At 42.6% G+C, this 14,673-nt stretch overlaps 1 protein-coding gene across 4 annotated transcripts in view; it reads left to right on the top strand.

Annotated features, from left to right (window-relative positions):
* CHRDL1 (chordin like 1) overlaps positions 1 to 7,562 on the top strand; it is a 114,915-nt gene extending 107,353 nt beyond the window's left edge. For 3 of the 4 annotated variants that reach the window (XM_008066804.2, XM_008066808.2, XM_008066805.2), the window contains 3 exons: positions 1,536 to 1,703; positions 3,765 to 3,854; positions 7,011 to 7,562. In XM_008066804.2, coding sequence (XP_008064995.1) covers positions 1,536 to 1,703; positions 3,765 to 3,854; positions 7,011 to 7,141 — 389 coding nt within the window. In that variant the 3' untranslated portion in view covers positions 7,142 to 7,562. The remainder of the gene's footprint in view (positions 1 to 1,535; positions 1,704 to 3,764; positions 3,855 to 7,010) is intronic. The other variant, XM_008066806.2, reaches the window with a different exon arrangement.
* The last annotated feature ends 7,111 nt before the right edge of the window (positions 7,563 to 14,673 follow it).

Below are 14,673 nucleotides of genomic sequence, written 5' to 3'. Positions count from 1 at the left end.
TTCCAGCTACTGGGAGAACTTTTAGCATATTACAGGTAGTACCAGTGCCATCATGTATTTCATATATCAGTTACAGCAGTAGCCAATATTAAACTGGTGAACAAAGTTTAACAAATGAACTTAACTCTCATTCTAAAGGCAGTCATTGAATACATAGCAGTCCTTGCACACTCAGTGACCTCCTCCCCTCCTCCACCCATTTAAAAAGTGCTAGCACACAACCCAAAATTACCTAACATATTGCCAAAAAAGATTGGCCCACCAAAAAGAAATAGCTAAAAAGGACAGAGGGAGAAAGGAAGCTTGATTCTAGGATAATCCACAAATTGAGTAATCCAACCTGGAATCATCAAGAGAAGACTACGGTTTTGTCCTCACAGTACCAAATGGTGATGGAGGTGGAAGCTAATTAGTTTAGCAGGAGAAGCACAATGGCAATTTGATTAAAACTGCTAGACCAAATGTGTCTGATTGGCTAACAGTGAGTCTCCATCATTAGAGTCAGGGATCCAAAGCACTCAACACTCAGTGGTTTCATCCTCAATAATTCAGATATCCTTACAGATGGCTTCTGCACATTTTCAAAGTTTTCAGAGTGTCTAAGGCTTCTCTTTGTTCTAATTTGAGCATACACATTAAATACCCAGCTAAAGAGGGTACTGATTACAGGGCCACCAAAGAAATTTAACTCATTAATAACCAACCAGGAAAAACTTTTTAGAATAGGAGGCTGAGAAAGGGGAAGGTGGAGTGGAATGGGGAGTGTTAGGGACTGGTACCTTTATGCCTGGGAGTTGAAATTCAACAGTTTGGCTTATAAATTAAATGATCCATAGTTGAGGGATTTGACCAGTTTTTTGTCTCTCAACCGTTCATTTGGCATAGCATACATATGACTAATCTGACATCTAGGTTTTGGCACTGGTGTTGATATAGTATTATCGTTCCCCTTACAAACAAATCAAAGAGCATTCAGAAATGTTAAGCCAATTTGGATAGATCCTTTGGGCAAGTATATGCACATAATTGAGTGTCATGAATGTTTTCTAAGTATACCTAAATGATGTCAGGGAAGTTAACCAAGGCCCTTTGTTAGCTCATTCTCTGGGCATCTCTTTGGCAACACTGGACTGGACAGAGCATGATCCTGACCCAGCATGGAAAATTCTATATTCCCTTAAGTGCCTAGGAGATTTGTACCTGGCTACATTTTTTTCCTCCTCATGAAAGTCCATTTCTCAGTGATGGTGGTAGGAGGTCAGTGTTCTACAGAACTATGGATTTTGTCAACACATGGACTTCAGTCGAAGGTTATATTCTCCTTTTGGTGTGTATCTCAATCTGTGGCTGTTGCAGGGGCAGCATAAGCTGAGTTAATGAAATATGGGTGAAATTTTTGTCTCTGTAACAATATTCTTGTTAATTGTCCATTTTGATAAAAAATATGAGCTCTTATGAACGATGAGATAGATAAATGCAGAAGTTCACTAGTTTTAGAAAAACATGACAAAACTCTACTTGCCTCCCGATTTCAGAAGAACTTCCTGGCCAAAGCTTTGACAACAAAGGCTACTTTTGTGGAGAAGAAACAATGCCCGTGTACGAGTCTGTATTCATGGAGGATGGGGAGACTACCAGAAAAATAGCACTGGAGACTGAGAGACCACCTCAGGTAGAGGTCCACGTTTGGACCATCCGAAAGGGTGAGCAAGACGGCATTCATTTCTTGTCTTTGTAAGCAGGGCACAGAAAAGGAAAGAAAGCCTCATATTAATTTTGCTCCAACCTGTTCCTCTGGGTCAGAAGTTTTCCTGATTGCTTAGAAACTGACACATGTCTTACACTATTGCCAGTAAAGCCTTTCCAATTTACCCATGGCCTGTGCTGAAGATTAAGTATTGATTCTTGGGGTTCCCAAAGTTGTCTTTCTCACACCACCAAAAGCTGGAGAAGTGCCTCTCAACTCTGGCTGCATATCAGAATCATCAGGGAGAGGTTTGTTTGTTTGTTTTTAAAGTCTGGGCCCTACCCCCCCAGAGACTCTGATTAAATTTGATCTGGGGTGGGGCCTGGGTATCCGTGTTTGCTCATAAAGCTCTACAGGTGATTCTAATATGCAGCCAGGATTGCAAACTACCTGACTGCAGCCTGCAACCCACCATTCTTTCCAGCACAAAGCTGAACAACCATGCAAACTCATTCATTCTGGACAAAGCTAAGTCCCTAGAGTTATGCTGTGTATTCTAGGGTAAGACAAATTTAAAACACTATCCCTGCACTCAGGAAGATTACAGTCTCACTGGAGAAACAACTGCAGTCAATTCCTTTTCTGTTCAGTTCCTTTTCTGGTGACTCATAGTGACAACCACCACAAACTGCATTCTGTTCATTGTGATTCTACAACTATTCTAATGATTCTGTAGGTTCAAGCCCAGTGCTGATCTAGTCTGGTCACGTTTTCTAGGAATCCAACTGTAGTAGTGGTAAGATTTCAATTGGAAAAGAATACAATTTTTTTTTGCTACTGGCTCGTATATAAGGCTCAAGTGTTCTCAAACTTTGGTGTACTTCAGCATGATGCAGGGAGCTGGTTTAAAATGCAGCTACCTGGCCCCATCCCAGATATGCACATTCAAGAAGGCCTTGGGTAGGATCTGAACATTTGCATGTTTAACAGCCAGGTGATTCTTATGCAGGTGGCATTTGGACCATACTTTGAGAAATACTGTTCTAGTATTTGTGGGGCTTTTATTCTCTCCCTTTAGTCAATGACCTTTCTCTAAAGAATGTATTTCTCCCCACCCCATAAAAAAAGATGTATATGTGCTTCTTGCCTATGCTTATTTTTGCTCTATACGTAGGAGCGTTGATTTTCCACTTCTAACTCCCTACCTTATCCATAATAGGTCACTGATGACTAGACACTGGTCTGGTGACTTCCACAGCAGTGGGCCCACTCTTTGCCACGTCACAGATGGTTTTCAAGTTTCTAGTGTAACATCTACATAGTCTCTTGTTTACAGTGTCGAATTATCAAGGTCTGTGCTTGGTGGGCAAAGAGAACCCAGGCTTCATCCACTTTGGCCCCTCTAGCCCTCTCGAGGATTATTCAAGTTGGCTGGCAACGTGCTGCTCCTTAACTACAAGGCAGTTTTCACTTGTTTATCTAGTATCATGATAAAAGCTCTTCAGGCAAGGTTGAAACTGTGGAGGTCACTCAATTTTAACTCTCCCCATTTTTAAATAAGGGAATGCTAAAGGAGCTGTATGGAAAATATGACTTTCAGTGAGTTTGGGAACAGGGTTTGCTTCTCTATTTACATAAACAACCTGCTTGCAATCCTACTGCTGGCTCTCATTGCTTAGCCAGGAGGGCAGCCCAGTGGTTTGGCAGGAACATAGCCACCCCAATTTGAGGCAAGGGCAGAATTTCAAATGCTGTCTTTGGCTGCAGAAGCTCCAACCAGCACCCATGCTTTATCCCATGTGGCTTTTCCTAGGAGGCGGGCCCAATGGTCAGCAGCACTGTCTCTCTTATCTCCATCCCCTAGAGAAGTCAGGGGGAGGCCAATGAACCACGGACACAAATAGAATCAATTATAACCCTTGGGCCATCCAAGTTCCTGGTTAAGCACATTACACAGCCCAGTTCCATACTCCTAAGCCCTAGTAATAAGATGATATGCTTAGCCCGAGCAGAAAAAGGGGTTGATGGTTCCAGATAGAGTGCCTGACCACCTGCCCCACCTTTTGGTTGACCCCAGGTATCCTCCAGCACTTCCACATTGAGAAGATCTCCAAGAGGATGTTCGAGGAGCTCCATCATTTCAAGCTGGTGACCAGGACTACCCTGAGTGAGTGGTACCTCTCTTTACTTCTCCCTGGAAAACATCCAGTGTTCAGCATAGTAAAGCAACTAACGTCCCTGTGTAGTCTCAGTGAACATTAGCAATGTTCAGTATCAACATTGGAGAATGTTCTGTCTCCCCACCCCCCGGTGACTTAGCAGTGAATGAGGTGTCTGAATGTGATCTGAAAAGCTTGGACATGATAAATACAAACCCAGATGAGCATAAGCTACCTCAGGTCAAGATTTCATGAATGTCTTTAATGAAACTGCTAAGTCCAGAGTCTCAGGAGGGTTGGAGAAAGCTCACAAGATTCCAGGTCTGTGGCTATTTCACATCTGGAAGGCTATATCTTCTCATGGTGGGGATAAGAGATGGAGCAAAAATGAAGTTATGTCAGCTCCTGTGTCATATCAGAGCTCTTCGACTCTTTGGGTGGTCATGTTTCTTTAAAAGCAATCAGGCACTCAAAAATACTTGCAGCTCTCCCTCTTTCTACACTAGATGGAGCCTAGGGACTAGATACTGCTAGGCACTGTGGGGTGGGGAGCATTTCGAATAGAATAAAAGGCAAACCGTTTCCATCCACAGGGAATTCTAGTGGGCGAGACAGAACATGAAAATGCCTTCAGTATGAATTAGTATAGTTCTGAGGAGTTAAATACCTAAATGCTCAGGGGAATCTGTAAAGAACAATGAGATGAGAGCCAGGTGGGCTTAGTCGGGGAAGGCTTCGGGGAGGAGGTGTGTTTTGAAAGAGAAGGGTGTGACTGGGCAACAGGTCAGGAAATCAGTCCAGGAAAAGGGTGCAGCCTAAGAGAAGTCTCAGACAGGAGCAAACAAGAAATGTGGGTGGGGGTGAGGAATGATCACAGAGGCCACAGAGGGTACACTGAAAGATTAGAAGAGTTGGAGGTCGAAAGTAGTCAGAGAGCCTGGAAGAAGCCAGTAAAAAGTTCAGACGTAAGGCAAATAGTATTGGTAGTTGCTGCAAACTTACAGTGTAGTAATATTAAAATGGAACTTTGGAAAGATGTCTCTGGGCCATCAGATGGACTTACTAAGTACCTATTTTGATAAAGCCATTTTGTGAAGAGCCCAATTTGCCATGCTAAGAAAGAAGTTGGACTTGATCTCTAGGCCAGAGAACTCCAGTGGAGATTTGTAGGCATCCAGATCTGTTGTTTAGAAAGAGGTCCTTGCTGTATGGAGTGAAAGGTGGCCTCTTAGTGAGAGAACTGTTGATAGCATGAATTAGAAGGTGATTATACTATACTAAATCAGTGGGTCAGGGGAGGAGAGGTCACTGTGAGAGACATTTCTGAGGTTAAATCAACAAGATTGGTATCAAAGAGAGAAATTAGTTTGGAATGACTCCAATATTAACAACTTTATAGCCTGGGTAAATGGATACGCCATTCACCAATGAGAAAACTGAAGAATAAGCAGGCATTGGCGAAAAAGAGTTTTACTTGGAATATGTTTAGATTAAGATACTTAAGAACCATCTGAGTTATCCAATAGGCAGCTGGAAAGAGAGTTGTTGAGGCCAACTGCTTGTCTTTGACAGTGATGGAAAATAAGCAAGACAGGCCAGGCTCAGTGGCTCAGCCTGTAATCCCACGCTTTGGGAGGCCGGGTGAGTGGATTGCCTGAGCCCGTGGGTTCGAGACCTGTCTGGGCAACTTGGCGAGACCTCATCTCTACAATAAAAACAAAAACAAATTAGCCAGGCGTAGTAGCATGCGCCTGTAGTCCCAGCAGGTGGAGGCTGCGGTGGCCGGGAGCGGCCACTGCACTCCAGTCTGGGTGACAGAGTGAGACTCCAACTCAAAAAAGAAAAAAGAAAAGAAAAGAAGACAGTATGATAATACAAATGGAAGAGTCAGGAGTCCTTACATGTGAGTAGGGAATGAAGGAGGCAGAGTCTAGGATCCCAGGATCGATTATATGACTTTTAGAATTATAGATTTTGGTTTATACTGTGAGCAAGGCACTGTGCTAGGTTTCTGGGGCCTTGGTAGATGATTTAGATGTGCTTTGTGCCCATAGCAGGATGTGGGGTGTAAAATGGAGTAGATAATGTGTGCCTTATACTGTGTAGCTAAAGGATATGGGTAATGATAATCCTACAGGGTCATCTGGGAACAGAGAAGAACAAGCCCAATTCCTTTATACAAGGTGCCTAGCAGAGCCTGGCACTTCATAGGGCTTTGGCTACAACTGCTTCCTTGCCCAACCCTTCTCCTTTTTCCTTCTACCTTCCCATTGAGTCAGAGAGAATGGAGAAAAGAGAGAAATCCAAGGGAAACGGATCAGAGAAATTGAGGCCAAAGGGAATGAGGGTTAGGTTCTTATGTGGCTAGGGGAAGAAAAAAGGCTCAAAACAGGCTTGGGGTTAAGAGGAATTTGCTTACCTTGGACTCGAAGTTCTTCAGGTTGTAGCAACATGAGTGCAGGAATGAAAGGAAGACTGAAGAGGTATCCAGGGTGGGCAGAAAAAATGGAAGGGCTACGGCTGAGTCTACAAAGAGTGGAAAGGGATTCCACAGGGGATGTGAGAATAGAACACTATAAAAAGTCATGGGGGGGGATCCATGGGGACTAAGGAGCTATAAAAACAGCATGTGGATATAGGGGAAAAAAGCGAAGGTGAGAAGTTTTTGATAAGGGTGTCAGGAATAAAGAAAAGGATGGTAAATAAGTAATAATCAAGTAACTTAAACCAATATTTGGGAGCCCTAAAAGTAGGCAGAGCCCCAGTGATGCAGTAGGTGCTGTTGCCCAAAGTGCCTTTTTTGGCCAAGTAAGCTGCCTCAACAGCTAACAAATAGATAATGGAGCATTTTGCAAATCCTGAATATACTGTAAAACTTCCAAGCATAATACTTTGGTTTTACTGTGGAGGAAGCAATTATGTATTATCCTTGGGATTCTTAAAAATGCTATGTGTTGAAATGAAAACGTTGTGGCCCATTTTCAATTTCTGTCCCCAGAAAAGTGTTTCAGGGGCTATTTTGCTGAAACCACTGGGCATTTGTATTCCAAATCCCCTGGGGGTGTCCATGAGTAAGTGGGTACGAATGGGGTATATTGGTTCTACTCCTAATTTGCTCTGCTCTCTGCTTACACATTTCTGGCTACTTTGTGTTTGCCTTTTAGGCCAGTGGAAGATATTCACCGAAGGAGAAGCTCAGATCAGCCAGATGTGCTCAAGTCGTGTGTGCAGAACAGAGCTTGAAGATTTGGTCAAGGTTTTGTACCTGGAGAGATCTGAAAAGGGCCACTGTTAGGCAAGACAGACAGTATTGGATAGGGTAAAGCAAGAAAACTCAAGCTGCAGCTGGACTGCAGGCTTATTTTGCTTAAGTCAACAATGCCCTAAAACCCCAAACTCAAAAGCAGTCAATTATTCACGCCATGTACAGCATAACTTGCTCCTTTATGTGGAGTGGTGTGTCAGCCCTTGAACATCTCCTCCAAAGAGACTAGAAGAATCTTGAATTATTTGTAGAAGGAGGGAGGGATGGAACACCACAACACTGCTCTAGTTTTTTGGAGAATCACATTTCTTTACAGGTTAAAGACAAACAAAAAACCCCCAGGGTTTTTATCTAGAAAGTTATTCAAATGAAAGAAAGAGAAGGGAATTGCTTAGTAGGAGTTCTGGAGTATAGAATAATTATTTGTATGAAATTATACTCTTTGAATTTTAGAATGTCTTGTGTTCTTTAAAAAAATTAACTCCTCATTTTCACACATACACGCACACACACATACACATGCACACCCACACATGCATTAAAGTAAGCCTTCATTCTGAGACAAAACCAGCATAGACTCTATCCTACTTTCCTTTGTCTGGCTCCCAAGTAGCTCAGAGTTTGTTGGTGCCCAGGAGAATAATAAAGAATTTTGAACAGAAGGCTCTGCACTTAGGTCTTCGATGTGGCTGTTGAAGTCACTGACTGTCGTGGCAGGGTAGAAAATAAGAACACCATTTCGTGGCCTCATTCATTTTGAAGTGGTAAATAACTTTTCCCTAATTATACTACTTTTTCTCCCTGAACTTATGGGGCTTCCAGAAAGAAGTTAGAATTGGATAAAAATTTTGGTAGCTGAATCCATATAAGAATGTTAAAGAAGGAAATTGAAATAAAAAAGGACATATGTTTGCTTAAATGTCAATACAACTCACCAATTAGTACATCAATACTCATTAATTTCTTTGAGGCCATAGCTGTCTAGTCAGAAAATTTAGGTTAAATTATTAAATTCTAGAAGCTCTTTAAAAGGGCAAATTTCCTTTTTCTCCAGTTATAGGAGTTGATTTTGACTTTGCAAAATGGCTTGGTCCTCATGAGCTTCTGTGTGTTAGCTCTTCAGACAAGAGAGTTATTATTCATTTAGGGAGCTGGGAATTCTGATAAAGATCTTTATCCTAAACCTTCCTATCCTTCTTACCTTATCTATCAAGCATGAATTTTAATCAAGGATTCTAGAGAAGCCTGCTCCTAAAATGTCTACTTGCAGTCCAGTACCAGAACATAAATGATCTGTTCTGAGGTCTGGCTTCAGAAATCATCTTTGTGGAAAAACTATAAATTCTTCACAGCAAGGATCTCAAGCCTGCCTACTTCTAGATTTGTTCCTTCTGAGGGGCATGAATGAACTCTAGTGAGTACAGGTATTAAGGACAGAGAAATCCTGTACTTCCTGTTCTTTGACCATAGGTGACCGAACTTTTTTTCCTTAGACTATTTGACATCAAGAGGGAAAAATGTAAACAGTCCAGTCTTAGTGGCAACCCAGCATAAAGTAGTCATTTCTCATAAAAGAGACACAAGGGCCTTGTCACTAGGACTTCATGGGACAAGCTTTTTACCAGCCTATCACACATATTTCCTGAGAAGAAGGAGGTAGACATCCTGGGCTGAAAGGTCACAGAGCACTATTGTGTGTGTGCTGGAGGGCGGGGGTGTTGAGCCACTGTTGCCTCCCTCCCAGAGGTGGCAGTGTTGCCATAGCATGGAGACTGGATTCTGAAGCAAAGCTATGATTCCCCTTCTCGATGATTCACTCCAAAGCCTTCCCACCCAGGTGTTCTCTGAAAGCTCTTCCGTAAGGAAACACCCAGAGAGAGTCCCTAGATAGACTTCTGCTTCCAGGTGCTGGGACACACCTTTCCAAAGTGCTGTGGGAAGCAGGAGCTGGGGAACTATGTGAAACCAACATAGAAACCCTCCAGTGTTTGGTGTTGTGTAGGGAGTAGGACATAGGGAAAAGAGGCCAAGCCACCTGTAGTTAGTAGAGAAGAATGGATGTGGTTCTTCTTGTGTATTTATTTGTATCATAAACACTTGGAACAACAAAGACCATAAGCACCATTTATCAGTTGTAGTCATTTTCTAGTTAACTCATGTAAACAAGTAAGAGTAACATAACAGTATTACCTTTTCACTTTTCTCACAGGACATGTACCTAAATATGGTACTTATTTATGTAGTCACTGTATTTCTGGATTTTTAAATTAATAAAAAAGTTAATTTTGAAAAAGCATCTGCAGTTCAAGTTGCGTAAGTGATTGACTCTCTGGCTAGTACTGATCTTGGATCTTGGACTAGGTAACAGGTGATGGGTGGGCCTGGTGGTTTCATATTCATCTTAACTTTCCTCTCATACTATGGCATAGTAGTTAAGAGTGTGAACTCTGCAATCAGACTACCTGGATTTTTAGACCTAGCTCTGCACTTACCAGCTGTGGTTGTCAGTTTCTCCAACTATAAAATGGGATAATAGTGGCACTATTGTCCTTTGCCTACAGTCTTGCAGTGAGGTTTAATTTAGTCAGTGTATGTAAAGTGATTAGAATAGTGTCTGGTATGTTGTGAGCATTTATTTATGACCATGGATGTTCAAAAATGGCATGGCACTGTAGTCAGTCATTGATTTCTGGCCTCTCTTTAGGTCGAGATACCTAAGAGTTGGGTACAGAAGGCCATTGACTTAGATTTCAAGGAGGCTTCGATTTTGGTCTGCTGCTTACAATTTTTTAATATACACAAAGTGGTGTAGAAATCAAAGTAAGAGTTTTGTCATACATGTTGAGCCAAACTAAATTCTCTCAAACCCCCAATACCAGCTAAATTTGTGTTATCACAGAAGCCAAAATATGAGGGTGCCTCAACAGTGTAGTTACATGTGTCACGTCCTACTGAAATGTCAAATAATATAACAACAGAAAAGTATGCATTGATGTTTGTAATGCAGAAGAAAAGTTTTGGTGGAATGATTGGAACAGAGGCCAGGTTGGAGTGGATTGTAAGAAGTGAGTGGCAAGATGAGGAATTGGAGGCAGCAGCTAAAGACAACTTTCTGGAGAAGCTTGATTGCAGAGTGTGGAAACAGGGTGAAGGAAGTCACTGGAGAAGAACATGGGGTCAAAAGAAAGTCATTTTGCTATAAATATGGGAGCTATTTGGCCATATCTGAATGCTCTTGGGGGAGGGATCCAATAGAAAGGAAAAGATTGGAGATAATAAGGGGAAGGCAATTAATCTGTGTGTGAAGTATGTGAGAAGCCATGCCTCCATGCTGTGCCCCTGGAACTCAAAATGCTTGACCCACAACCTGGATGGAATGTTGGCCTTTGGTTACCAACTCCTTATGTTGAGCTGCACCTAGATCTGCCTTCCCTGTTAGCTTGGTCCCCCTTTATATCTAGCATATTTTCTTCTGAAATGGTGGGCTATAAATGCCAGTGTTGCTCCACCTCCGTGAGGGAACTGCGAATAACTCAAACCAGACACTTGGCCCCATCTTGCACTCTTCTCTTTTTCTGATCAGCAACATTCAGATTTCCCCAGTCCTGTCAACTTGGTCTCCTAGTAGATGATGTTTATAGGCTTTTGCTCTTATCTTCTCTTGTTGGATCTTTCTCTCTCTGCAGTCTTCACCCACCTGCCCCCACCATAGTTCCCAAGAAGCACCAATGATCATCCCATATGTGCTCAAAGAGAAGTCTTACCTGCTACCACTTACTACCCATCCTTTTACTCCTTTCTTTGACCCCTGAAGGGGATCAGAATATGCCACCCCAAAATGGGCCACCTTGGCGTAAGGATTATTTTGAGCTGAAAGCAATTGAAAATCAACAGATGCGGGAAGAGTTCTCTGCCCTCTCCTTATCTGCCTAAAAGCAGGGCATAAATTTCCCTTTGAGGAAGGTGCTCCCCTCTCAATCCCTTACCAGGGAGAGAAGAGTGACTCTAATCATAAAGTTAACACCAAGATGAGTTTGCATAAACAGTCTGCTATGGTTTGGTTATCATTTCTTAGGCCCCACCAAGTCTCATGCTGAAATTTGACCCCCAGTGTTGGAAATGGGGCCTAATGGGAGGTGTGTGGGTCAAGGAAGTGAATTCTTCATGAATGGCTTGGTATCTTCATTGAAATAATGAGTGAGTTCTTGCTCTATTCATTTCGGCAAAAGCTGATTGATTTTTTGTTTTTTTGGTTTTTTGGTTTTTTGAGTTGGAGTCTTACTCTGTCAGTCAGACTGGAGTGCAGTGGCCACTCCCGGCCACTGCAGCCTCGACTTGCTGGACTCTGGCGATCCTTCCGCCTCAGCCTTCCAAGTAGCTGGAACTAGGCGCCTGGCTAATTTTTGATTTATTGCAGAGATGAGGTCTCGCCAAGTTGCCCAGGCTGGTCTCGAACCTGCAGACTCAGGCATTCACTCACCTTGGCCTCCCAAAGCACTGGGATTATAGGCTGAGCCACCAAGCCCGGCAAAAGCTGATTGTTAAAAAAAGATCCTGGACCTTCCCTCTATGCTTCCTCTTTTGACATGTGATCACTGCACAATTAGTTCCTCTTCACCTCTGCCATGTTTGGAAGCAGCCTGACGTCCTCACCACAAGCAGATGGATGCTAGTGCCATGTGTCTTGTACAACCTGCAGAACCATGAGCCAAATAAACTTATTTTCTGTATAAATTACCCAGCCTCAGGTATTCCTTTATAGCAACATAGACTATGGCACAGATCTTATTAAATAGCTCTTATCTTTCATCAATTCTCCCATATATTTATTAGTCATTTTCTCACAATTTATCATCTGTTGAAGACCAAAGCCTCTTTCCTTTGTTAAAAGGGTACATAAAGTCCCCAAGTCTAACCACTTCTTTGAGTTTCACTTTTTTTGTGAGCTACACATATAAATGTTAATAAAATTTATCTTTCTTCCTTGTTAATCTGTCTTTTGTTAGTTTAACTCATAGACCCCTAGATATTGAACATAAGAGGGTAGAGGAAAAGATTTTCCTCCCCAAAACCAACCTCTATGATGGAACAGCTAGAAAAAAAAAAGCTCATCCACTGCCTCATCTCCTGCACATCTCCTGCCAGTCATAACCACCACCAGCTGTGCTGTCCCTGGTCTGGGCTCCTTCTATTGACCTAGACATGCCAGCACAGTGGTGGCACTCTGGAATCTTCCATGTTCCCCAGTGACACTGGATCCTGTTCAGAAGTGGAGAGAATTCACTTTTCCCTTCCCACCTGTAACGTTACACCTTGTCTCTTTACATTAAACTATTTAACAAATTGTTCTTGAGTGTGTTATGTGTGCCACAGCAGGGTCTTCTTGTACCCCAGAGTCTCATAGAGATGTTCATGGAAACAAGTCCCTCAAGCTCTACTTTTAGCCATTTTCTCAGGGCTCTATTGCCAGTGGGTAGAGTCTGTACTGAGTACAAGCCTCCAAGACAAACATAAGACTGTCCTCCAAATTCCTCTCCCCTTTTGGGCACAGTACTGCTTCCATTTCCCACCAAACCCTCATGCAAATTGACCTCAAGGGGTACACACCACCAGCTTACCAAGCATGCCTAGACACCTTTGAAACCTTCAGGTGGGAGAGGTGGCTTCTTGAATGCAGAGCTTCAGCCATAGAACACAGACTCCCAACTGTATACATTTACAACTTTGTGCCTCTGTATATGCTCTTCCCACTACTACAGTGTTCTTTCCTCTTCTATGACTGGCAAACTTGTACTCAAGACCCAGGTCAAACTTCACCACCTCTGTGGAGCCTTGCCTGCTCCCCTCCTAGCTTGTCACCATTTCCCATTCCCCCCCTATGTACTGTATCCTCCAGCCACGGCAGGCAACTCCACATTCCTAGAACTTGCCATGTTAAGACTTCGGTGCCTTCACACATAGCTCTCTTCGCCTGGAGTGTTCATCCCCTGCTGTCTCTACTTAAAAAACACAAACTCATATTTTAAAACTCACATTGCTCATCTCTGAAACCTTGAGACCTTGTCCACCTCTTTCCAGCACAGTTAGTTGTTCCCTCCCCTGTGCTTCCAGGAAACAGCAACCAAAGCACTTACCCTGTACTAGCCCCTGTGGTAATCAATTGACATACATGCATTTTCATTTAATCCTTCCCACAGTCTTATGTTTTAGGTAACATTATTGACCCTATTTAGGGCATTCGCCTTTTACATGCCACTATGTGAAAGGTATGAAGTGTTGTTCACTCGTAGTCTTCCTGATTGGACTGGAGAGCTCTGAGAAAGCAGGGACCCAAAGCCCAGCACTTCCAGACATTCAGTAGATATTAATACTTTCCAAGTGAAGAGTACATCTGGTGAGATTCTTTCTCCAGTTGGGAAAGCAAGCAGTTCAGGGAATACTGAAGTATGCGACGACTAGGCAATCCTTCAGGGCATTTTTCTCTGTACAAGTAAAATCTAGATTAAAAAATATATACAAATGAAAAAATGCTTGTTTGCTTTGCAGAATGATTTGTCATGTCTTTTAAATTAACTGATAAATATTGGATTTACACATCGATATTTTAAGTGCTTAAGGCAAGATGTCCTTGTGTCCAAGATGACCTCACAGTAATACTAAGCTGTAAAGAATTATTGTTAAGACTTCAATAGTGTGGATAATATCTGTATTTCTACATATGTTATCTATATTATAGTGTAATATTATATATAGCTATAATGCATATCACAATACTTCTCTCTCTCTCACTCGCTCTCTCTCTCTCTCTCTCTGTCTCTCTGTGTGTGTGTGTGTGTGTGTGTGTGTGTGTGTGTGTATGGTGTGTATGTGAATAGTTAGGCTCCAACATAGTGTGTATGGAGCCGCCACAAAATGTCACATGCAAGAGACCCAAGACCTGGCTTCAAGTTAATGTAGAAAAGAGGAGTTCTGAATTGTCTCCCAGTATAAGCAGCCCCCAATCTAGGAATACAGTATTGATCAAAAGTTTAGAATTCAGCATGCATTTTCTTATCAAAATATCATTCTATTTGATGCTCAGATTCCCAGGCCAGTCCACACAAGCCTCTTGAACCCTGAATGTAGCCAAGTTATATATAGTACTAATTAGTACCTGTGTAAGCTCCATCCTGGGGGCAGGGGCAGGTGGTGAGGAGAGGAGTGAGCAGGGAGTTTCCTCTCACTTTTCTGGGTGGGATGGGCGGGAGAGAAGTGAGGAGTAGGCTCTGGGCAAAATCTCAAAGAAGACAAAGTTTGTTCTTGACAACCTCCTCTCTTCGTTTCATCACGCACTCTCCGGGTCCCCAGTGCCATTATTCCTTCCTTCAGATCCAGCTATCCCTGCCTTGCTCTACAAAGAACCTCAGCCTTCTGGCTTTCTCTTTCTTTTTAATTATTTTTCATTTTTAAATCTTGTTTACTTTTGAGTCAAGGTGTCACTCTGTTGCCCAGGCTGGACTGCAATGGCATGATCACAGTTCACTGCTGCCTCAACCTCCTGGGCTCAGGTGGTCCTTCCTCTT

Source organism: Carlito syrichta, unplaced genomic scaffold (genome assembly GCF_000164805.1).
Source record: "Carlito syrichta isolate Samal-C Ts95f unplaced genomic scaffold, Tarsius_syrichta-2.0.1 Scaffold309114, whole genome shotgun sequence".
NCBI lineage: Eukaryota > Metazoa > Chordata > Mammalia > Primates > Tarsiidae > Carlito > Carlito syrichta.
This window is presented reverse-complemented; position numbering and strand designations above follow the sequence as displayed.